The sequence below is a fragment of the Amblyomma mixtum genome, chromosome 7 (assembly GCF_055824585.1).
Source record: "Amblyomma mixtum isolate Tamu chromosome 7, ASM5582458v1, whole genome shotgun sequence".
Classification (NCBI taxonomy): Eukaryota; Metazoa; Arthropoda; class Arachnida; order Ixodida; family Ixodidae; genus Amblyomma; species Amblyomma mixtum.
The window spans coordinates 5,053,727-5,078,658 of NC_143018.1; the positions used below are offsets into that span (position 1 = coordinate 5,053,727).

General features: G+C 45.4%; 1 protein-coding gene across 3 annotated transcripts; it reads left to right on the forward strand.

Annotated features, from left to right (window-relative positions):
- Positions 1-118: 118 nt before the first annotated feature.
- On the forward strand, positions 119-23,318 carry LOC149334831 (RNA polymerase II-associated protein 3-like). Of its 3 annotated transcripts, none has more exons than XM_089551453.1 (10): positions 119-512; positions 1,523-1,630; positions 1,698-1,790; positions 2,290-2,417; positions 2,764-2,956; positions 9,484-9,678; positions 11,758-11,943; positions 14,796-14,893; positions 17,537-17,631; positions 22,340-23,318. In XM_089551453.1, the coding sequence occupies exons 1-10, from the start codon at positions 360-362 to the stop codon at positions 22,405-22,407; spliced, it is 1,317 nt and encodes a 438-aa protein (XP_089407579.1). In that variant the 5' UTR covers positions 119-359; the 3' UTR covers positions 22,408-23,318. The 3 variants fall into 3 exon arrangements, with proteins under 3 accessions (XP_089407579.1, XP_089407581.1, XP_089407580.1); XM_089551455.1 differs by having other exon boundaries at positions 124-264; XM_089551454.1 differs by lacking the exon at positions 119-512 and adding an exon at positions 694-1,410.
- The last annotated feature ends 1,614 nt before the right edge of the window (positions 23,319-24,932 follow it).

A 24,932-nucleotide genomic window follows, 5' to 3' on the forward strand; every position in this document is an offset into this window, starting at 1 on the left:
ATGGCTTTGCGCAAGCTTTCTGAATTCTGCCTCCCCTCCTACACGCTTATTAGAATTAATTGTGAGAAAAATAAAATAGAACGCGGTGCAACCGCTTTCTTTTTCCCCCGCAGTGGGTACACGCCATTATTTTGAGAACAACAACTACCGCTGCTGGTGGCCGCAGCATGTGGTCGCGCGCCTGTACTGGTGGTTTGTCTGCAACAGGGCGTTAGCGGAGTACTTGGAGCGCTTTATAAAGGCGGAGATCTGCTGCAGTGCTGTGTAATTTTCGCACGTGATTATCGCTAGTTATTCGTGCTCGCTGATTCGGTCTCGTAACTCGGTTCGTGCGTGCCATCAATCGATGAGACGCAGGCATGCCGTCTGAGCCGCGTTATCCAGCAAGCACGACGAAAGCCCACACCGCCGCCTACGAAGAGTATCTACGCAACCTGCGAAATTGGGAGGCCAGCGTCAAAATGAAAGACGCTCATCTGCGGTCCCTGAAGTCTAAGCTTCAGCCGGCCACGGTAGAAAATTGCAGTGCCTCGTTATTCAGTGCGCCCATCAACGGCTTTGCTTTTACTAGCGCGAGGATGTCAGAAGCGCGTTTTTGCTGTGCGTCCGCAAGTGGCATTGTTTTGACGCGCTGCGCTCGGCCGTGTTACGTTGTCTGGTTGGCGCAGTTGACAGCGAGCCTTAACATTTAGTTAAAAAGAAATAGTAGCCCACAAAACACGGGGCGAACGAGAAGACACGACCGCTTGCCCGCGTCTTCTCGTTCGTCTTGCCTTTGTGCGCTTCTATTTCTTTTAGCCACCACCACGCTCAATGAATGAATGAACTTTATTTCCGTCATCATGGGGCCTCACGGTTGGGGCGCAGCAACCACGCTCAAACTTACGCTGTTCTTAGCATTTAAATTGTCTGCTGTGTGCCTATTCCTAGACGTATCTCTAAAGTAAAGAGGATGTATTCTGTTGTGCAGCAGAACTATGGATGCGCGTGAGACTTTGATCAAGGCTGCTAATGGGGGGATAAAAATAATTTGCAGAATAAATGTGTGCATGTAATTTATTGTGAAACAAAAGTGAATGCTCCAAGTCTTTAAACCCACCCAGTTATCACAGGACATCTTTCACAAAAAAAAAAAAATAGCATTGCTGACACGTCACAAACTGACAGGAGTGTTTGTGGCACTGCATTAAAATTACAGTTGTGGTTTGAAAGCATTACAGAGCATATGTTTGGGTACTGAAGTATAGCGTCCTTCATGGTTGCACATACTACGTCAACTGTATGGAACCATAAACCAAACCAAAAAAATGCCATTTCACAGCATTTCTGAGAGACTTGCCGGTTCCACTTGGAATTTTGCATCCTGTGCTTCACTCATGTCTTTGTCAAGGAGTACAACACGAGTGTCAGGTTTGTGCCAACAGGGAGGGCATCTTTATTTTTCTTCCTAGCCCTTTCAGCATCTGTCCAAACTGCTCAGTGTCTCTGAGTTTGCTGGACATGTGTCATTTGATGTGCTCAGGAGCCCATGCCTGTGAAAAGACCTGCATCTTTGGAGACCGACCCGTGTCCTGATAGCACACCGACGGGAGAGCCAGGAGCCACGGTTGCATTAGAAACATTGATAAATGTGCGTGTCTGAGGTTTGTAGCCCCCCTCCCGCATTGTGACTGCCAGCAATCTCTCTTGATCATTAGGAAGAGGAAAGCTCATCAGGCACTACTGACAGTGAAGACGAGCAGTTCCAAGCCGAGTGGAAGCGTCAGCGGGCGCTCATTGAGAAAGAAAAGGTAGGTGCCTCTGGGACAGGCTGCATCCTCCAAGCACCCACTGCTTGCGCTGCTTTGGACTTGATGTGTTCTTTTGCTGTCCTCCAGTTAATTGCACGCATCAGCTGTGCAGCTAGACTACTGTGTCGATGAATATTCATAACCCATAGTACATTGTCATGCAGTCGTGTTGACAAATTTGTGCGTTCACTGCTGCACTTTATATGCAGGATGTGATTGGGTTGCTAAGCAAGAACCTCTATGCAGTCCTGCCATTATTTGTCTGCTTTCGATTACGTAGATGTGAGGTGTTCAGTCTGCATCTGCGTCAATCACACAATGTGCAAATAAGTTTCTGTGAACCGAGACTGTTGACTCATAGAGAACTCGGGCAGATGTGGACCCAATTGGCATCCTTCACTGCATCAACTTTCACAGCCAAGGCTTTGCTTTCAGACATGAAACCTGCTGCTTTTTTTGTTGTCGTTCAGGTCTGATTGGTCCCCTTCAATTTGCACAGGGAAACAGGCTCTTCAAAGATGGCCGCTACGATGAAGCAATCGAGAGTTATGGCATTGGCATCGAGTGTGACCCCCAGAACGCAGTGCTGTATGCCAACAGGGCTATGGCTTTTCTACGTAAAAACATGTAAGTTGTTGATCATTCTGCTGAAGCTGATGTCCACGCATGGTTTTGAAATACTTGGATTTGAAGAATCATTTTTAAGACATTGAAATTGCTGGAAATATCAGTGGTTGTTAAAAACACTTATACTTCTGAGGTTGTCTTTAGAAAAATAATACTAGCATTTCTTCTTGTATGCCTGAAGAATTGAAACAGAAATCTCAGTCAGACGCACTGAAGTTACAGTTCGACTAAAGGCTGCATTTTGTGTCATTGCGAACCTGCTTGTTGAGAACCTACCTTTCGCTTCAGAAATGCTCATTCCAAAGCCTTCATGCTGTTGACAAGGGGCACAATTCTGTCTGGGCAGGCTTGGTGCGGCCGAGGAAGACTGCAGTCAGGCCCTAGAATGGGATCCCAGCTACGTCAAGGCTTACCACCGTCGTGGACTAGCCCGGGAAGGCCTCTCTAAGCGGGCACTAGCCGCCGAGGATTTCCGCAAGGTCCTGTCGCTGGAGCCACACAACCGGGAAGCCAGGCAGCACCTGACGCAGCTAGAAAAGGCACGAGTTGACCGATTGCAAAGCAATGCAGCCAAGGGATCACCAGGTGTTCTGTAGCAAGCCTTTCACATATGCTGAAATAGCCTCCACTGCAGTACTTCAGAATGCATTTCATGCTTGCATGGCAGATCATTTGTTTTAGTGTTTGTGTGGTTATTGTGTGTGGAGATATTTTAAATCCACTGTAATCTAAGTGACCTAGAAGTAAGGGCATTTCTAAAGAACAGAAAGGGGCAAAGAAAGAACAGCTACCAGTGTGAGGTGCAGTGAACAAGTGAGGGGAAAGCCTCAGGTTGCTTGCCAAAGTTTTTACAAGAGGACTTGTCTTCGTCTGTGCAAAGCGTTCATCATTGGCGGGGTTTAAATAGGGCCTTCACTCTGAGGAGGAAGGCCTGGTGAGGTGGAGGAGGGCATGAAGTGGGAAGGGGTCTAAACTCCTAAATTCATTTTCAGAAAAACCACTCATATACCTGACGGAAGCCAACAGTCACCGAAAGCAAGGACATAGGGGACTTTTTTTTTATTTGTGGTGTTCATCAATGGGAGATTAATAGTGTAATCTTTTTTTTTTAAGATAGCTGATTAGAAAGCAGAAGAAAAAACAACTACATGCCGCCAGTGGGATTCGAACTCATGACTTCCAAATTACGCATCTGGTGCGCTCTACCAATTGAGCTACGGTAACGGCTGTCCAATCTTCTGCTTTCGGGGGTATTTATGTATTTCGTGTGACCTAACCTTGAGAGTGTTCCTTAGTGCCATCCTCGTCCATAGTGGTGGGCATAGTATGTCTTATGTCATAGTATGTGATAGTATGCGAGCATGTAGTTGCTATTGCTGCAATGCCACGTGTCTGCCACAACGTTGTCAGCGTATCGGCTAACCCATGCAGCCCACATCTCTCTCTCGCCAACACCACCTACATCAAAGCGCGACTACGGCATCCACTGACCTAAGAGCCAGTTACGTGCACTTCCTTTCCTCGGAATCATCAGAGTCTAGAGTGTTGTTAACGCAAATGCCAATGAACACAATGAATGCCAACACATGCAGCGGACATCTGTCGCTACCGCCACGTAGCTTAAAGCGCGACTGAGGTGTCCTCTACCCCAGGGGCCCAGTTATGCTCCTTCCCTTTGCTTTCTAAGTTCCCACTTTTCATCGGTATCGGCGTAGCTCCGGGGCGGCTGAAGGTTGCTGAAGGTCAGAGCGACACAGTCGGCAAAATTCGCGGAACATGGCTTAGTAAAGCTTTCGCTTTAAAGCAGCCACATGCCGCCGGTGGGATGAAACCCACGACCTCCGAATTAAGCGTCCGGTGCTCTACCAATTGAGCCACGGCGATGGCTGTCCAATCTGCTGCTTTCAGGTGTATTTATGTATTGCGTGTAACTTAATCTTGAGAGTTTGCCAGCGCCACCTTCGTCCATAGTAGCGGACGTAGTGTGTCCTGTATTACTGCGAGTGTGACATGAAAGCTGAATTCGATCCAGCAATGATTCACTGCACCGCCTGCACCGGTTCATGGTGCGCTGCACCAAAGGCCTCGATTCACAGTGCCACCGCCGTCCGCGATTGATTTGGGTGCAGCCGTGGCGCTGCTTTGGTGCAAGGAGCATTGACACCAGCCGCCAAGGACCTGCAAAAAAGTTGTGCACGTGCAGACAGCTTTCAGCTGACGGGTCCAATGTCATTTTGGAAAAAAAATGGTGCTGAAATATACGTGACAGCAGGTATCCTTTCTGTGTTTTGTGTTGTAGCTGCCATGTTGTGACGGCCTGTCCATGGGAGTTCACACAAAACTTCACGCAAAACGTTGTGTGTGGGCTGCTGGCAAACTGCAGGCAGGGCGAATCTGAGCATGTTTTGCTACAACCAGCGCAGGTTCCTTTGCCTGCTGCACTAAGCATGCAGGCAGCTGCTGCTGGTTCGTTGCTGCCCCGCCATACTGCTGCGGCTACGGGGATGCCGGGCCTAACGCTAAGCAGCGAGGAAGTCCTCTGGTGCTGCCAAAGGACTGTTTCTTTTTTAATCACTGCTTATAGACCTTTGCATCGGGCGAGGGAGTTGTCGAAATGCCTCCTCTTTGGACTGTCGTAAACCGGTTCCGCCGCCGCTTCCAGCGTGCTAGCGCGAGGTGCTCACAGCAGTCCAGTGAACAATATGACAGCGCCCAGGAAGCCTTTTATTGCAAAGGTCTATGAAGAGCTAGATGAGCGAGGTGGGTTCTCGGCGGTGATTGTGGGCACCCTCCCATAGGTGTCAGAAAATATGCAGGGGCCTTGATGTGCGCCGAATATTCCTCGAACGTCTCTCCAGAGAGTCTGAAGAGTCTTATGAATTCCCAGTTAAAGTAGCTTGCAACCATGCTTTTATAATACTTCGGAATTCATCCACGGTTGGTCCAAACAAATGAGTTGCAGCAAAAGACAGCACGGAGTTGGTTTCCTCTTAGTCACTGTAGGAAGATGGTTTATGGTGTTTAACGTCCCAAAGTGACTCAGGCTATGAGGGACGCCGTAGTGAAGGGCTCCGGAAATTTCGACCACCTGGTGTTCTTTAACATGCACTGACATCGCACAGTACACGGGCCTCTAGAATTTTGCCTTCATCGAAATTCGACCGCCGCGGCCGGGATCGAACCCGCATCTTTCGGGTCAGCAGCCGAGCACCATAACCACTGAGCCACTGCGGCGGCGAGCACTGTCGGAAGAGTAGAACTAAGTATTCTATAGCAAGGAACTATGCGATGTCGTTGTCGTTGACTATGGCCAACTCCATGGCCGACTCAAGTCTTGTTAGGTACAAAAGCAACCGCACACAAAAAATACATGCGAGAACTGAACACCTCCACATCTTCATAAGGAGCAGACGACGAGATCTGCCTGCCACGCGCTTGATTGAAAACTCGCTCTTATGAGATGTGGTGCTGCTAATGCACTGGCACCAACGGCACTTTTTCAGGATTGGTGCTTTGAATTGAATGCAGCTGGAACGTCATCAAATAGTGCGGGTGGAAGCTGTGCGAGTTTCGGTTTGGTTTGGTTTGGTTTATTGGGGTTTAACGTCCCAAAGTGACTCAGGCTATGAGAGACGCCGTAGTGAAGGGCTCCGGAAATTTCGACCACCTGGTGTTCTTTAACATGCACTGACATCGCACAGTACACGGGCCTCTAGAATTTCGCTTCCATCGAAATTCAGCCGCCGTGGCCGGGATCGAACCCGCGCCTTTCAGGTCAGCAGCCGAGCGCCGTAACCACTGAGCCACCGCGGCGGGCGCGAGTTTCGGTGACCTTTGGCTTCTGTCATGTATGTCATAATGAGCCCCTCTTTTTTTTCCCTTCCCTTGTCCGTTCTTATACCTGTTTTGCACACACAATATTTTCATCATATGGGAACATGGATCTGAGACCCTAAAAGCTTTCGTTTTGCACCTTAATTGATTCCACTCTAGCATTAAGTTTACCTTTCAATACTCTAAAGTAAATTTCCTCGACGATACCATCTGTTTAGAAAATAGCCAGCTTAAAACCACACTCCAAAGGAAGCCAACAGACCGACACCAATACCCAGATTTCACTAGCCATCATCCAAAACACTGTAAGCAAGGCATATTTGTAGGACAGGCAACACGCTTCAGAAGAATATGTACCAATGACTATCTTTAAACACCTCCACATCTCTAAAAAACACCCTAATTGGTAGGAATCATGTTCAGAACTCCCTTGATAATGCTTTCCAGTAAACAACCACTCTTTAGTAAAACGAGGCGATGTACTTAAAAAACGAACAAAAGTTAAAGGTGCACTGGAGAGGAATCTGACCTCATCTTTTTGCCGCGAGAACTCGATCTACATGTTCCTAGCATTCTTAGAAACTGCGACTTATTGCTATGTGTGGCCGATTTCCCTAATTAAATCGAATTAACGCCCGGCTCCCACCTTTTTTTTTTTAATTCTCCCTCGTACAGTGGGCGGAGTCGACCAACGCGGGGAGTGCCTTTCAGCCAGCTCCGTGGAGGCTTTGCTTTCGCTTCATTTTGTTTTATAGGTTTCCGCGAATAAATAGTTTCATTTGCAGATAATATAACTGCAAAATAAGCCCGCAGAAATAAAAATATGCGTGGACTATTTGCTTCTACGGACTACTACGTATTACTCCGCCGATGGCAGAGCAGCAAGCCGCCACGGGACTGGGTAAATGGCACTCCCCGCGTTGGTCGACTCCGCCCACCGTACGAGGGAGAATTAAAAAAAAAGCCGGGAGCCGGGCATTAATTCGATTTAATTAGGAAAATCGGCCACACAGGGCAATAAATCGAAGTTTCTAAAAATGCTCGGAACGTGTAGATTGAGTTCCCGCGGCAAAAAGACGAGTTCAGATTCCTCTTCAGTGCACCTTTAACAGTGAGCGGCCCGTGAACTTACAACGAAATACTCGCCCTTCCGAACATGAACAATATTCTGTAGAAGTACCACCCTATTTTGTCTCAAGAGAATATTTCCTGACACACTAAAGTAACATACAGATGCAACACAAACCTGAGAGATTATGGGTGCGTTCAATACTTAGACGTCTTGCCGGACAGCCGCCATTTTGAGACGCATTCCGTTTTTCACGAAGCCGTCCAAGAAGACTGCTTCGCCGAAGTCAACATCGATGCAGGCTAACTTCCACTCTAAACATGGCGGAGCAGTTGGTGCAGTCAGAGCTGAGCGACCTGTGCTCTTGGCGGGCATTGGAGCCCGGAGACACACCATCTTTCAAGTGTGAGTCATTCCGTGAAATTGATTTTTGTAAGAACTGGCGGCCAATAAAGCAGTCTTTATGGACCTACGATTGCTATAGCAGCTTATATGTGTGAATCGCGCGGGAGGAAATCGTGCGAGTGAGATCGTCTGCTAAAGCGGTAGCGATGAACGCACCATTATTGCAGCAAAAAAAAAAAAAACAAGCCAACTGCTAACAGCGCGTTTTTAACTTGTTTTAGTAACAATTTTTAAGAACATAGGAGTGCAACTATTCGTAAATTTTAGTTCAATATGTATGCCGCAAGGCGGCACGTGAAGAGACACGTCCCAATATGTCAACATGTAGACGGCTTCCTAAACGTCTTGTTGGACGTCTAGAGAATTGGAAAACACCATAAGATACCTCTGTGGACAGTAAGCTCGTTCTCTCAACCTAGATGCAAGACATGCAAGCGTTTACAAAACAACACTTCTGTTAGAAGCAGGGCAAGTGATTTCATCTTCGATATAAAGGCCAGCTTTAACTGCGTGTCGTCTAATGTTATCTATATGCTTCAGTGCCCCTCTTGTCGCATGCAAGACATGCAAGCGTTTACAAAACAACACTTCTGTTAGAAGCAGGGCAAGTGATTTCATCTTCGATATAAAGGCCAGCTTTAACGGCGCATCATCTAATGTTATCTATATTCTTCAGTGCCCCTCTTGTCAGAAACAATACATCGGAGTAACCAGGCAATCAATGAGCACCAGACTAAATGGCCATCGAGCTGACTCGGCAAAGAATGTACAGAAGGCAGAGCCAGACCATATTAATCAACTTTGATAACCTGAAACTGTTAATTCTTCAGTCAGGCTTCAAACCTGCAAGGGATAGAAAATACAGAGATGCATTTCTAATCCACAAATTTAAACCTTACAACCAGCAGTGATGCACATATTCAGAGGAAACTTAGAGTAGAGTCTCTCAGGTACAATCCAGGACTGGCGTAGTTCTTCAAAAAGGTGTTGCATGTGGTCAGAGCGTTTCCCAGTACTCCATAATGCCGCTTTATAGTTTATGGTTTCTTTCACTCTACCCTTCCACCCCTACCTGTTCTTTACCTCCTCAATGACAATTTCTTTTTTTTCTTTCTCTCTCTTTGTTCAATTTTATCTTTGGCTAGTGCCCTGCTTCTCTTGTGTCATCATTTCTCAGGAACACTTGGCTTCCGCATTCCTTTCATGCTTTCTCTGAACTCACTCCCATGTTTCCTCTTTTTCCTTTATATCCCCCCCCCCCCCCCCCCCCCAGTGTTTCATTCCGCCATGCTGACTAGTACTTCCTTATCTGAGTTTTTCAGGTCAGTGCTGGAAGTCATACCAAGCCACCCGTCGAGGTGGACACACAGAGCCTTTCAAGCTTGTGTTCCCATCTCTTCCACGCTCCACACCTCCGCATTGTTTTTTTTGCTTAGCTAGCCTTTTTCTTTTCAGCTTTGCAGATCAACCGTTTAACATTCCTTTTAGCAGCCGTCATGCCTGGACAAGATTCACCCTCCCCATCCTAACACCCTTACCACTTCGTGCCCTCCTCCCCCTCGCCGTGCTTTCATCCTCGGAGTGCAGGCCGTATTTAATCCCTGCCAATGATGAACACTTTGCCCAGACGAAGACAGGTCCTCTTGTCGAAACGTTGCCGAGCAGTCCGTTACTTTCCACAAATGAAGGCAGTGCATCCTTTCTTCTCCTTAGGATTAGGCATGATGATTCAAACATCTTGTTCTATTCTCCATTCAGGAGTTGAAGCCCGATGGTGCCAGTGTTTGCACAGAGCAGCCTGCACCCTGCCAGCCACCGAACATCGAGGTGCCGGTTGAACGACCTACGACCACGAATGCCACTACTGATATCCTGCCGCCGGTCAGCAGAGCGGTGACAGTGGTTAAAGTGGAGCCGCTGGTTAAGGCTCCCAAGGACAGAAAGGCGTCGGAGGCAAGTGGGCCCACTTGGCAGTTCTTGGTGGCTTATAATGAATGCTACTCAACCACTGTCTCTGTAGTAAGGTGGAAAGTTGGGCGAGTTGAATCTTATTCATGATGAAGTTTAGCGCCAAAAACGAGGACAAAGAAGGAGTGAAGACACAACACGAGCGCTCGTGTTGTGTCTTCACTCCTTCTTTGTCCTCGTTTTTGGCGCTAAACTTCATCACTGTCTCTGGTTTCTTGTGCACAAGGTGTTGATTGAGATACTATCTAGAGTGTCAGTGCTTTTAAAAACCCTTTCAGGTGCTTTGTACACTGCTGTGTAAGCGGCAAACTTACAGCTTTTTCTGAGAAACTGGAGCACTATAACAGTGATTTCATTATTTCAGTCAAATTGAACACTCTTCTTGTTGCAAATAAGTTGCTTTTTTGTACCATGTAGCAAATGCAGTAAATAATATTTCACGTAAGAGTGAGCTAGGTAACACTTTGTCTGCCGTTTTTGTGCAGACAGATTTTGCCGAGCTTGAGTGAAAACACCAATTGTTTTTGCGCTCAATTTCGAGTGTAATATGAATCTTTTAAGCACAAAGCGATTCCACGATCCCTAGGGTGTTTACCTGCCACACGAGCACATTTCAATGTTATTATTTCTAACAAATCTGACACTTTGTGCGGAGTTCTCGACATCATTGTAATAACTTACCTGCTGGTTTTTGACGTTCGAAAACTAACAAATTCTCTTTCTTGAGGCCTGAATATACTACTTAGGTGAAAAAATGATAGATTTCAGTCAAAACAAAAAATGGCGCCTGAAAGGGTTAAGGGAAACAGTTGGGCAGTAATTACTCATTAGTACTGGGGTGCAAATGTTGAAATTTTCGAATGCAAATATGAAGAAAAACTGCCTTTGAATATCGAATCGAATATGTTTTCAGTATTAAAAAAAAAATTAAGAACAAGACAAGTTGGATGTTGCTGTTCTTATGTTTTGAAGACTGTGTATGACCTGGGCAACCGCACTAAACAAACCTAGACGCATGAGCACCCTGTGAAAAAAAAAAAAAAGATGTGCACAGAAATGTATACTGTTTGATTAGATAGCATAACAGTATATAACAGCAAAACAGCATTGGTCTGACTCTTCTTTTCACTCTCTTTTTTTTTCTCTCTCTCTCTCTTCCCGCAACGAATGCTATCTGTGTGTTCCAAGTATTCTAAAGGTGCCAAGCTGGGTAGCTCTATCTCTAATCTCAGTCCTCCTTATAGCTGGTGTCAACTCTACGAGCACCATGCACCTTTGTGTCCGCTGCAGGCATTGGCTATGAGGTGCCGATATCTGGCCATCTCTAGGCCGCAATAACCCATGTTGCGACACCGTGTTGGTTAAAAATTCGTTTGCCAACTGTTTAAGCCCTAAGTACATGCCTTTGAGTCTGCCGGTGGCAATGCATGCCATGTGAAGTGCGCACGATGTCGAGATCTGGCATATGCGCCACGCTTAGGCAGGAGTGAAGGTGCGGACAAATGTGGAGATTTTCTTCTCCCTTCGATTCACATTGTAGGCTCTGCCAGCAGCACTAGCTTCCCAGAGCATGTGCTGGTAGTGACAAAAGTTCGACTCCTGTAGCGACTGGTGGCCGTTACGGCGAAAGCCATTACTGGGACCCCTTCCTAAGTGGTTATGTATAATTGAAGCCCGTTTAGTTGTTGTCACAGCCGGGCCAAAGAAGAGAAGGAGGAAAAAATGGAGGGGCATGACAGTTCTCACCGGGTGCTTTAAGCAAGCCGTAGACTACCTAGTTTATCCAGTTTTCTTTTTTTCGTGGAACCAAGATCCGCCTCATGCCCATTGTGGCCCTTTTTCTGTAAAAATGGATTTGAAGGTTCAGGCTTCTTTCTCAAGCCATCCAACCAGGGGATAAGCTTGTATCCCATTTGAAGAGACCGGTGGTTAGCCGTCTGGCGCAGCCAAGGCATGTGCTGCCTTGAGGAGAAGTATTCACCAACAAAGTTGACACCTGGCTGACTCTGCCTGCAAGCATTACATGTCCCAAGAAGAAGCTAAGATGTGACTGCTTCCTTGCAGAAACCGCTGAAAAGGGTGACCATCCAGGATGTCCCAGGTGGTGCACCCTTGAAAGAAGAGTGGGTGGCAGCCTCCAAGACACGGCACGAACCTGAGCTTCCACCACCTGCAACCAGTGCATACCAGTTTCAGATTGACTGGAGGCAGTTGGCCTCATTTCCCGAGCTACGCTACAAATACCTCAAGGTCAGTAACTTCCTCAGAAGTGTGCATTGCCTTCATTCTGGCAGATTGAAACCAGAACAGCAATATGTGTACATTTTAGCGTCATTGCTCATCATCATCAGCCTGACTACACCCATTGCAGGGCAAAGGCCTCTCCCATGTCTCTCCAGTTAACCCTGTCCTTTGCCATTTGCGGCCACCGTATCCCCGCAAACTTCTTAAACTCATCCGTCCACCTAACTTTCTGCTGGCCCCTGCTACGCTTGCCTTCACTTGGAATCCACTCCGTTACCCTTAAGGACCAGCGGCTATCTTGACTTCTCATTACATACCCTGCCCAAGCCCACTAATTCCTCTTGATTTCAACTAGGATGCCATTAACCCGCGTTTTGTTCCCTCACCCACTCTGCTCGCTTCCGATCTCTTAATGTTCCACCTATCATTTTTGTTTCCATAGCTCACTACGTTGTCCTTAACTTAAGCTGAACCCTCTTTGTTAGCCTCCACATTTCTGCCCCATAGGTGGGTACCAGTAAGATACAGCTGTTGTATACTTTTTTCTCTTGAGGGATATTGGTAAACTGCCATTCATGACCTGAGAGAACCTGCCACATGCGCTCCACCCCATTCTTATCCTTCTAGTTAATTCCCTCTCATGATCCGGCTCAGCTGTCACTATCTGCCCTAAATAGACATATTCTCTTACTACTTCCAGCACCTCACTACCGATTGCGAACTGCTGTTCCCTTGCTAGGCTGTTGAACATTACTTTGGTTTTCTGCGTGTTAATTTTTAGCAGGGGTGTGCAAATAGAATTTTTGGGTACGGGTTAAATATGAATATGAAGAAAAAAGGCTTTTGTTCGTGATGTGTTCTTGACTATTGAATCCATAGGTCGACACACTCACTCATGAGTCAACTCACTCGGGCTCACCCAGGCTCATTTCAGATCTTGATCTGAGTCATAAGTGAGTCCGGACTCATGTTCAGATCATGACCTGAGTTGTGGTGAGAGTGGGCTCACATTCAGACCATGGTCCGAGTCCTCCTGGTCAGTGCGGTAGAGTGTGGGCCTTCAGATAAAATAAGTCCATGATGTGAGGTCAAACAATCCCATGGTCCCAAGTGAATCCATGATGCTGATTGGGCACGAGTTTGGAATGTTGATAAATGCGAGCTTCCTGTGCATTCTTACTACTGAATACATTTTTGCTTCGTGGTCTGGATTTGTTTATTTCAGTTGCAAAGAACATGCACAGTGCCGCAGAACAAAAGTGCCGCAGCATTTGCCTCTGTATCGTTTTCTGAAATTTTATTTTATAGTGAACAGTTATTTAACATTTGATTCGATATTCGAAGCCATTTTTTCTTCTTCATATTCGTATTTGATTCGTGTTCGAAAATTTCAATCTTTGCATAGCACTAATTTTTTTTTTTTTTACTACACTGCTTCCCATTGTTTGCAGTTGTACCCCTGGCAATCATGTACCATAAGACCTCCTTCTGTACTAATTTTATTGTATTCACTATTAATGTATGCATTAATGAATAAACTTGAACTTGAGTTTGACACTGTCACCGCAGCTGGTTGGTTGGTTGGTAATAACTTTATTAGACCCATTTCAATGGATCAGGTGAGGGTGGGTGAAGGGGAAGGAACGTTGAACAGGACAGCGACGTTGAACAGGACAGCGACGGGCCCTCGGGCCACTCTGTTGCACTTGCCAGTGAGGTGCTGGCTGGTCACGGTAGCCAATAGCTTGCTGGCAGTTGCTCTGTAGTCGTGTATGTGCCACACTTTGAATGAGCCCTCATATTCTAACAGAGGATTGTGTAATGAAGTCGCCCAAGATAGCCTCCATCTGGGAGTACTAGAACTACGTGATATTTGTCGTCGTAAGTTTGAACCAATCTACTTCTTCCTTATAGAAAAGCAAATGCACCTGCCAGGCGTTTTGAGCATAGTCAAGGTATATACGTCGTGATTCAACTTGCGGTCGTTGACCCCTCGATGACCCCACCAAAAAGAAAAAAGAGGATGACTGGCTGCGATCGGTGCCAACGACCTTCCCTTCGAAAAGCAACCGACGACCGGGAAAAAAAGGGTGCCCCTCGTCTGAAAAAAAAACCCGGAACGAATCAGAGGAAGCCAGTGCAGCTGCGGCTGCGACGTCATCATGCCACACCTGTGTTCGATGAACGCCAGCTGCCAACACAGTGCGACAGGGATGCGGACTTAGGCTCCCTCCTCACCAGTTCCCAAGGGTGGGCGCTACAACAGGTGTCTTCGTTGGCTGTGTGGTGTAGTACCGATCTTTTGTGTCACGATGAATTGCCGCCTGGTGAAAGGGCGGAGCCTTGGGCTATTTAACCTGCGCCCAAAGTGAGCACGAACGCTCCGGGCCCTGGGTAAAAGGTTCATCCAGTCGCTCGACGTCATGAACTCTTAATTTTTGATTCCTTGCTCTTCTTTTGTAAATTTATGTAAATAAGTGTCTTAGTTTCTTGCTATTAAACCTGCTTGTTTTCGTATTCCCCAACCTTAGAAGCTTTAGACAGTTTCCTCATCCCGGACGAGCCCCCTTGGTGTTGCAACAACTGGCCACGCTACCTCGAGCCATAACAATACTCACCTAACAAAAGTCCACTGCGCTGAACATGCTAATGAAATCCTTTTCACATCAGCAGTGATAGTGAATGAACCGAGCCAAGTGGAAATGAGTGTTGGCATGCCAAGGTAAAGTTGTAGTAGTATTAATTAGTTCAGTGGCACAGTTATATATGATTTTGGCAAACACTGTGCTTGGAGCTGCCTCTAAGCGATGGGATGCACACCTTTGATTTCCTTTTCATGCTCTCTCTCTCACTGACAGCAACTGGACCCGAGCAAAATAGGAACATACTTTCAAGAGTCAATGGAGAGTGAACTCTTCTGCGAAATTCTCGGCATCTTGGAAAACCACTTTGTGAGGTGCGTATGACGATCCTCCCAGAGGAGTTTTTGACTAGTGTCCAGGAGGATTGGACTGGACTGCTACTCCTGTATGTGTAATCAGTGGGCATGTGTGAATGTTGGTTTTATGGTTCAAAGCAAATTCGAAGTGAACAGTAATTTTCTTCGAATAATTTCGAAGCAAATGTTTGCAATACTTCTGGCACACTAAAAAGGTTGACTGGCACAAGAGGCAGTTTCAAAATCTTGTATTTTTCAAACACACAAGGCCATTACCTGAAAAAAGCTAAGAGTGCATTGAAGCTTTGCCACACTCATTGAAGCTATATGTCGACCTTCTGCAAAAATGACCATCGGAAATTGGGGGAGCCGACTTAGCCGACATATCTTCGAGGTGTGAGACCTATCTTATTATCATCAGCCTGACTACGTCCACTGCAGGACAAAGGCCCCTTCCATGTCTTTCCGGTTAACCCTGTCCTGTGCTAGCTGCGGCCACCCTGTTCCTGCAAACTTCTTAATCTCATCTGCCCACCTTACTTTCCACTGCTCCTTGCTATGCTTGCCTCTCTTGGAATCCACTCCGTTACCCCTAAGGACCATCAGTCATCTTGCCTTCGCATTACATGCCCTGCCCAAGCCCATTTCTACTTCTTGATTTCGACAAACAGTGAACAAAGTGAACAAAGAATTTCAAACAGTGAACAAAAGATGGCTGGGGAACGGAAAGGATTCCAAGGAAAGTTGAGGGAAGCTGAACAGGCTTCTAGCCATGAAGAAAAGAGTCCCCGAGAGCACTGCGATCCTCCAATGGTTGTATTCCGGACCCCGCTTCCAACGCGCGTGCCCGTGCACAGGCGCCGGTATCTGACACACACAGATATCTGCGCCCCGCTCGTGCATGCACAGACAGGCTCCAGCGTACGCCCATGCATGTAGGCGCTCCACCCGTACGCATAGGATGTGTCCATCAAGTTAGCGCTTTATTGTTACGCCTATCATTTTCTTTTCCATAGCTTGCTGGTTGTCCTCAGTTTAAGTTGAACGCTTTTCGTTAGCCTCTACGTTTCTGCTGCCTAGGTGAGCACCAAGCTGGTACACACCTTTTTCTGGCAGTTCTCTTCTGAGGCTGTTGAACATTGCTTTGGTTTTCTGCATATTAATTTTTTTCACCCACTGTTCTGCTCTGCCTGTCTAAGTCGTTGATCATGCTTTGCGATTCATTCCCATGAGTGACTTAGCTAGGCAATGTCATCAGCAATTCGCAGATTACGAAGGTGTTCTCCATTCACTCTTATCCCTAACTGTTCCCAATCCAGGCCTCTGAATACCGAATACCTCCTGTAAACAGGTGGTGAATAGCATTAGCGAGATCATGTCTCCCTGCTTCACACCTTTCCTTATTGGAATTTTATTGCTGACTTTATCGAGGACTATGGTGACTTTATAGAGACCTAGATGTGGGGCCTCCAACTGCTGCTTTCAGTTGCAGTTGCGTTGTTGTGCAGCTGTTGCCTCTTGCTTTTAAGCTGTGACTCCATGACGCCTGCTGGGTGTACGGACCTAGAGTCACTGGAAAATTTCAGGGTACGACGTTCCTTTTCCCTGCGCCATCAGGCTTGGAAGGAATATGGCCACCGTGGCTCAAAGTTGCAAGAACAGCGAGCTCGAAAATTTGCAGCATGCTGCTGTGGCCATCCAAAGCCTATGGGCTCTCCTCTAGGGACTGCATACATGCACAATGTGCTGTTCAAACAAGTTGCAAAAATCACTGCTTCCAATTTCGTCTGAGCGTTTGCTCACAACGTCACTGAAGCTGCCTCTGTCAACTGCACAGAATATTATTGTGCAATTCATCATACTGATATTACAAAGGCATGTAGACAGGGCACCACAGACGTGATTATCATGCCGGGAGCATGAGGCAGCAGCCGCTATATACCTTACCTATATACCTTACACCTGCCCTGTCAGGACCAGTCAGTGCGTGCACACTGGCGGCGTGCAGAAGTGGTTCACGCTATGTTAAATCTCTCTATTGGTGCACACGACCATGCCGGCAATGGTGCGTGCGTACTGCAAGCAGCACGGCCGGAGACACCTGGCATATACAGATCTGGACGCTGCCTGTGCTGGAAGCGTGTGCAGAGTGGCTCTGGCATATGCATGGGAGCCGAGGCACACGGCGTGGAGTCGGAGCTTTCGTTGCGCGCATGCTGCAATTCCATGCCAGATGAGGTACGCTGAACCAAAACCACTGGCAGCAAGAGTTCCAGAAACATTATTCACTGAGGCAAATACTTCGAGATTTGAATACCAAACATTTGGATCGAACCGAGTATAGAATAGTTTACTATTCAACCGAATATTTGAAATTGTGGGATGTCAGCACATGCCTAGTAATTACGCATGCTTCTTTCGTGATGCTGTTGTCAATGCTATCCAAAACTGGACTGCGGAAATGGATGAATTTCCTGCTGGAAAGAATGGCTGTTAGAAGAAAGGCAAAACATTAAGAACACTAGTGCCGGTTTGAGGACCGTGATGGTGATTTTGCACATTGTTCATCTTTGCATTTGTGTGAGGGTACAGTAGTTCCATGTGGTGATAAGGAAGTGATGTTTCGCCATTGCTAATGTTTGTTGCTCTACCTTGTTTCAGGGATGGTGTCGATATCTGCCCCATCATGAGCAACCTGCCAAAAATAGGCCGATTCGCAACCTTAATCATGTTTCTTGGAAGCGAAGACAAAAAAAGTGAGCGTTAAGTTTCTTCAACGTTTGCATAAATGGGGACTATTTTTGCATGCACATTGTTCCATTTCAGATGTCAACAAAAAAGTGTGGGCACTATATAAATGGAATCAGTTGTCATTTGTTAGCATTTGTGTGAGTCAGTGATCGGCTGTACTATGTTTATTATATGTAAATCATAATAGTATCTACTTAGCCTTACTCTTTAATAGCCACAGTGTTGTTAACCCTTTCAGGCGCCATTTTTTGTTTTTACTGAAATCGATTATTTTTTCACCTAAGTAGTATATATTCAAGCCTCAAGAAAGGGAATTTGTTAGTTTTCGAGCGGGAAAGACCTGCGGATAAGTTTTACAACGATGTAGAGAATTCTGTACAAAGTATCAGATTTGTTAGAAATAGTAACATAGAAATGTACTCATGTGTCGGGTAAACACCCTAGGGATTATGGAATCACTTCGTGTTTCGAAGATGCATATTTAAACTTGAAATTTAGCAAAAACAATCGATGCTTTCACTCGCGGCAAATTCTGTCTGCACAAAAACGGCGGACAAAGCACTACCTAGCTCGCTGTTATGTGAAATATTATTTACTGCGCTCGCTACATGGTACAACAAAAAAACTTATTTGCAACAAGAAGGGTGCTCAGTTTGACTGAAATAAAATCATTGCTAAGTGCACCAGTTTCTCAGAAAAAGCTGTAAGTTTGCCACATACGCAATTGTGTATGAAAGGGTTAACACTGAGTGTGAACAACACGGTTACTATTTTAACTTTTTAACATTTTGAGTGTTTTAAATTAAAAATTATCAAAATTCACTGTGCATTGTAATGCATCAAACTGTAGCTTATTGGTTAGACTTCTGAACAAAAAAAAAAAATGCCACAGTTGTGTGTGGAAAACTTTTCGAAAAATTATAGTTGAAATACATTAGTAAAACAAAACAAGCAAAGCAGAAATAAGCCGCTGCGCTGAGCCTGAAGTTTATTACCAAAAAATTGAAACATGCAAAACGTTGCACATGTTCTTAGTCACCATTCTTGCAGTTTTCAGCTGCGTACATAGTACCGTATTTTCCGGTGTATAAGACGCACCCTTGTATAAGACACACCCGCCATATATGCAAGCTGTCATTGAAAAAGTTCGTATATAGGACGCACCCGTGTATAAGACGCACCTCAGTTTACCTAGTGAGGCTAGTGAGGCTTAATTAAACACGCTCGCGCGACTATCGCGAAATGCACCGTACCTGTGAGCAATTCTTAAGCAACGCTAAGTGTTCGAAAAAGGCAACACTCACGCCATACCCGCCCACGTTTTAGCAAGAAAGAAAGAAAAAACGAAAGAGCTCCCCGTATGTCGATAACATTTTATTTCTACTTGAAACCTTCGAAGTCTTCATCTTCAGATGCGCTATCAAAGCTTCACCCCTTTCTGGAGGGAACTCGGCTGAAACACGCACTACGTACACGCAGCAAACAAAGTTGCAAAGGGTGACTAAAAAAGAACACCGGCTTGTCTTGAATTGTTTTAACAATGGCGAGAAGCGCGATTGTCGCCATCTTTTGGTGTTTCTCATTACTTTTGCTTGGGGCCTCCAAAACGGCCGCGCGTTTGTGATCCTGGAAGTCGTCATCCCCGGCGTTTCGTGATAAAGGTCACCTAAAATGTCGCGCATGGCTGTCCCGGTATTGAAGTATTAACCGTGTTACAACCGTGTTATTGGTAGTGATATTTTTTCGGTGAAAAAAGCTCCTGAGTAATCGGTGAACTCGCAAAAAAAAAAAAAGACGAAAAATTCGCATATAAGACGCACCCTTGTATAGGACGCACCAGCAAGATTTTTGAAAAAAAGCCGCGTCTTATACACCGGAAAATAAGGTACACTGCGCTTTCTATGTCCTTTCAAGTTAGAGAATAACTGCTGTGCCACTAGAGAATGCAGTCATGGGAGGACATGAAGTGGAGGTAGATATGGGATGTGCTATACATTACACTGGTTGCGAGTTCTGTTCTTTTTTTATAGCAGAGTTCGGAGTTTCCCCTTTTCTTCCATTTTTTTTTAAAGTGGGTAACAAATGGGTTCTGTGGGTGTAAAGGGGGCGTGGCCTTCATTGATGTCGTCATAATCAAAATTCGGCTGATGCATTTGGTAAAATATCTTGGCAGTTTGTTGCGAAGACCCTAGAGCACCAAATAAAGCCACTCTCATCATTTATAAATCAAATGCACTATGTAAAATAAAACGTGATTAGTAAAATTAAACATGTCTTGAGCACACATTGGTGTCGCGGGCCTTTGAGGTGAAGTCTCCATCTTGGAACTAAAATCCAGTCATTCCATATCGTTGTCTTACTCACCACTGCTGGTTTAAAAAAAAAAAAGAAAGAGAGAGAGGCGGCATGAGAACAAACTAAACTGCTTTGACAAAACTGCCTTTCGCATTTGAGGAGCGTGCAGTGGAACGGACAAGGTTGTCCGGACTATGTCCGGACAAGGTTTCATTTGTTATGTCCTCCTCATGTTAGAAAATGAAAAACAAAACTGAAACCAAAGAGTTGGTGTTATAGAAGAAACTTTCTCATTTTTTTCACTCGGTCGCTTATTTGACGATAGTAATGAGTGTATTATACAAACGTGGATATAATGTTCTGTGTGGGAAAACCTCAGGTTGATGAAAATATTTTAAGAATGTTGCTGCATGAACCATTCCTTTGGCTAAAATGCAATTCTAGGCTCCTACCTTGTTTTGTTGTCACACCAGGCTTTCTGTAAGTTTGGTATAGCAGTGAAGGACAAAAAAATATATAATGTCCAATCTACTGAAGATATATGAGTGAAAATTTGTGTTTGTTAATTTATTGCACTTCACAATAAGCGCGCCAAATTTTATCGCTCTGCGCAGAAAATTTTTAAAGATCGCCCCCAAAACCCACGTCCCTCCCAAGAAGTTGTAGAGTGCATCGAGAAACACTGAACATAATGTGTTCCTGATATGCTACGTTCTGCATAGTGATTCTTGATATACAGGGTGTTCAAAAGTAGACTTTACTGATTTTTTAAAAAATGCGAGCAATCACTGTGCTGGCGGATTAGATGACTTTCTAACTTAGCGACTAGGCGTGGTGTCACCTGCTGTTAGACAGCACTGTGGCAGCGAGGATATTCGGCGCACCTGTCTGATTTGAGGGCCCTTCATTGTCTTCATCTGAGGACCTGCCGGCAAATCAAACGACGACTTTGAGGTGATGTGCCGAACGCGTTTTTCTTTGTGATATATGGGACGGACGGATGGAAAGTTGGCCAAAACAGCACAGCACTGAAGCGCGGAACTCCACTTCTCCATCATTAAAAATATTGTCACGCTGTAGTGACGGCAGTCCAGCGGTCAGGAAGACAGCAACAAGACTTGCAAACGAAGCTCTTCATTTGGGCTGACTTGCGCCCGCAAAAGAACTGAATCACTCGGCAGCGGCGTAAGCAACAAACGCACTCGTCAGTCGTCAAACTACGAATGCCCGCCGCTCGTGGCATCGCTCAATTTAAAGCCGGCAAGGGAACTTCGAGATAACAGGTCAAGGTCATCTACAGTGATCTGGAAAAACGTAGATGCAGCTTTTCATGGCTGTGATCAATCGAGGTTAGTCCGGTCGCTTGCGTCACCAACAAAAATGATAAAACCCCTTTCCTGCGGCCTTGAGCACGAACGAACAAACACTACAATGATACGTGGCAATATCGCATGCTTCGAATTTGGGGGGGGGGGGGGGGGGGGGGGCAATACCAACTGCGGATCACTCCTTTCCAGTGATTAGGCAAGAATATATACAAAAATTTCAAATAAATAAATAAATTGAAGAGGTTGACCAGCCACCCTTTGTTCTATCTTACATGGAACCGCTCCCCTCTGATAACTATACTAGCTATTGCATCATGCGCGAAAACACCTGCGACGAGAACTACACTGCTCTGGTGTAGCCCCGATTTCACCGCACCCACTACGCACCGGGCGGCCAGCATAGAGTACCAGTTGCATGCAGCGCCCTTACTCGAGACGGTCATCACACTGCCCAGTATTTTAAAGTACTATATCATCGCTTCAAGACGTGGTGGAAATGACTTTTGTCGCTGCTCTTCAACAAACCAGTTGGAGAAGCGGGGAGCCCTGCCTCCTCTCCACCTCAGTACTTTCAAACCTTGCAAAAAAGTATGGGGGCTGGGGGAGCTACAGTGTTATCAAGCAGGAGCCTCCTCTTGCCTGCCAAATCTGAGAGTGAATAGGGTCCGTATTTTGTCTCGTATCATATGTTATTACAGACAATTACACTAGGGCTCTTTTGCCTTAGCAGCCCTTGTCCCAAACACCTCATGACATTATGATATCCCTGTGCTGTAAACCTGTCTCATAGAACAGCTACAGAAACAGCTGGCCGTTTAGCTGCAAGCATGCAACATAGTAATGTCTGCAGTTAGGGGGGAAAAAATTGCTATGAATGGCATGAGAACTTAGTTTAGTGTAGATGGCATTAATGGCTTTTTAATATTTTCGTGCTTAAAATTCAAGGTGATTCTGTCTAGAGAAGGTTCACACTATTCACATGGTGATCTGAGCGTACTTTACCAGTATCTTGCTTTAACAATATTTTGTTGTTGCAGCTAGCCTTGACAATGTCACTATAGTATCGTTTTGTTTTCCCCACCACATGCAGGACTGGCACGATTACTTGCCATAGCATCAGAAGTGGACCCAGGGCTCGCAGACAGCTATGGATTGTGATGGAAGACAAACCCTGTCACCTTGTGCACAGACTCAATCGATTGTCGCCGTTAGAGACTTTGTAAAGCCACATGCAACTCTTTTCTTTGTGAAAAAGTGGTCTGCATTCACATACTCACACCCATCGTTCTTGCGCACATTTTGCTCACTGCCTGTAGACAATATGAGTGTTTTAAATAAATATGTTGAAAGATTGGCGACCCTACAGAGTTTCCCAAACTGCAGTCACTTGCTAGTGCACATTATTGCTCCCCATCTGTTTTCCCTCGCTGCATCTGATAGCTAGAAAGAAAGCTATCTCCATGCTGCATTTAATCTCCTTTCAGTCATGTGTTCACACACCTGACTGCACATACGGCGGCTCATTTTGTCTCTTGGTTCCACTGACACCAAGTGCCACCAGTGCATGAATCGCCTTCTCTTTAGTGTGACAGTAACTGGCAGCAGTGGAGAGTTGTGTATTCTTGTGCTCAGTACTTCATTCCCTTTTGTCACGCATAGCACATATTCAGTTTTAGAGTGCAACTCTTTGGCGCCCGTATCGCGGCGTCACCGTTGTTCCTCGTAACCGGGGTAGTGCGCGCTTCTGGCGCCACCTCTCTCACGCCCGAGCCAAAACGCATAGCCGCCATCGTTCGCCACTGCGAACCACTTGCCTATATAAATAGTTTATTCTCTGCCAGTTCTTTCTGAGCCATGAGCGAGGCAACCAGTGGGAGTCCTTCGTGACAACCTCGCGAAATACTTGCATAGACCGCCTTGTCTTCGAGAACCAGGCATTGGTGCAGCAAGTCGAGCATACATCCATCGATTTCTCCGACCACAAAGCTTCCTTCATGACAAGAACTGTTAGTGGAGTGTTTATTGAAGAAGGAATATGTGTGACAAATAAAAAGCTGTCTGTAATTGTACATACATGTCTTGCTAAAATTTTTTGCCTCAGTCTATTGAAAAGCTGAAACAGCTGATGAGCTGCGCTCAAATTTCGCATTAGAAAGTAACGAAATCGTCGGCAATTTTTTGCCTCTTTTTTTAAACATCGGATGATTTTGCTTAATATTTGCTCAAAAAGCAGACCACAAAATTCATTCTGCAGTGCTCTGCGCAAGTTGCAGCATTCTGTGAACACTATCAGTGCAGTGTAATAAATGGGTAACATCGCAGCTTGCGTGTGCTGCTGTTGCCACCGCTTGGCATTAATACGACAGTGATAAGGGAAAGGAATTTCTCAGTGTTGACATCACTTTAATGACATATTTGGCATAAGTTATAGCCAACAGCAACAGAACAATGTAAATGAGCACAGGCACACTACGACTGTTGCAACCAACAATAAGATGGCAGAGAATTTCATCTTCCACACAAACTCTCACATGTACAGACCTTATTCACTCATTGGTGCATCTGCTGACCAGACCTACATCTATTGGTGGCAGTCATTAACACTTTCACTACCACTTCCGGTGATTTAAAAAAACCAAGCAGTGAAAGGGTTAAGTGGAAGGCTGCCACAGAAAGGCTCCTTGGAACCCATGTAGGCTTACCTACCTTCATAACGGCTGCTGTATGTGTTCAGTGCCTTCACATTGGCCACACAAAACTGACTCACTAGCAATTACAAAGCAGTTCTGACAAAATAAAACCTGTATACATTAACTGCACAAAAATGGCATGCCAAAAATGCCAGGAGCACCGTGACTAAGATCTGCCTAACTTGCAAAACATTACCAGCCTTTCGAAGACATTTTTCGCTTAGTTCACTCTTCCTTACACTGGGCAGACTAGCCTTGCTACCCAAGATAGAATGCTGTTTTGCACTAGACATGGTTGTGGTAATCCAAGAATGCTGGTTTTATATTTGCCAAGCAGCGAATTCACGTGTTGTAAAATGTCATGGTACTTAAGGGGGGACGAGGGTCTTAAAACTGACCTTTTTATTTGTGGCTCGAATCTGATGAAATCTTGCACACAGATGTGTTTTTCTCTTCTGATTTCAAAAATGTAGTCATAATTGAGCTTGTTGTCTTAGATCAATAGTTATCTTAAATTCTAGAGTGTAATTAGGTAATTTCTTACGCAGCTTTAATGAACTTTCTCATTGCATTTTGTTGCTTTTAATTACATGAATTGATAGCCAGCAAATTCCCATACCCGATGACATTCTTACTTTTTTTGTTTAGGCCATGTATAAATAGCAATTTACAATTAGCTTAACGAGTTGCAGTGTAAAATACTGCAACCTTTTACTCTCGACACAGTATATCAGATGACATGCCTTTAGAGGAAAACGAAGAATGTCATCGGGTATGGGAACTCTCTGGCTATCAATTCATGTAAATAAAAGCGACAATGCAACGAGAAAGTTCATTAAAGCTGTGTAAGAAATAACTAATTACATTCTAGACTTTGTAAGATCTAAGACCACCAGCTCAATTATGGTTACATATTTGGAATCAGAAGAGAAAAATGCATCTGTGTGCAAAATTTCATGAGATTCTAGCCATAAATAAAAAAGTTCGTTTTAA

What these genes read in the sequence shown, in the direction of transcription:
- LOC149334831 (XM_089551453.1), top strand. Translation starts at nt 360, where the DNA reads ATGCCGTCTGAGCCGCGTTATCCAGCAAGCACGACGAAAGCCCACACC. An exon ending in AGGACAGAAAGGCGTCGGAG is followed by an intron (nt 9,679 to 11,757) that starts GCAAGTGGGCCC and finishes GCTTCCTTGCAG; the next exon opens with AAACCGCTGAAAAGGGTGAC. An exon ending in TACGCTACAAATACCTCAAG is followed by an intron (nt 11,944 to 14,795) that starts GTCAGTAACTTC and finishes TCTCACTGACAG; the next exon opens with CAACTGGACCCGAGCAAAAT.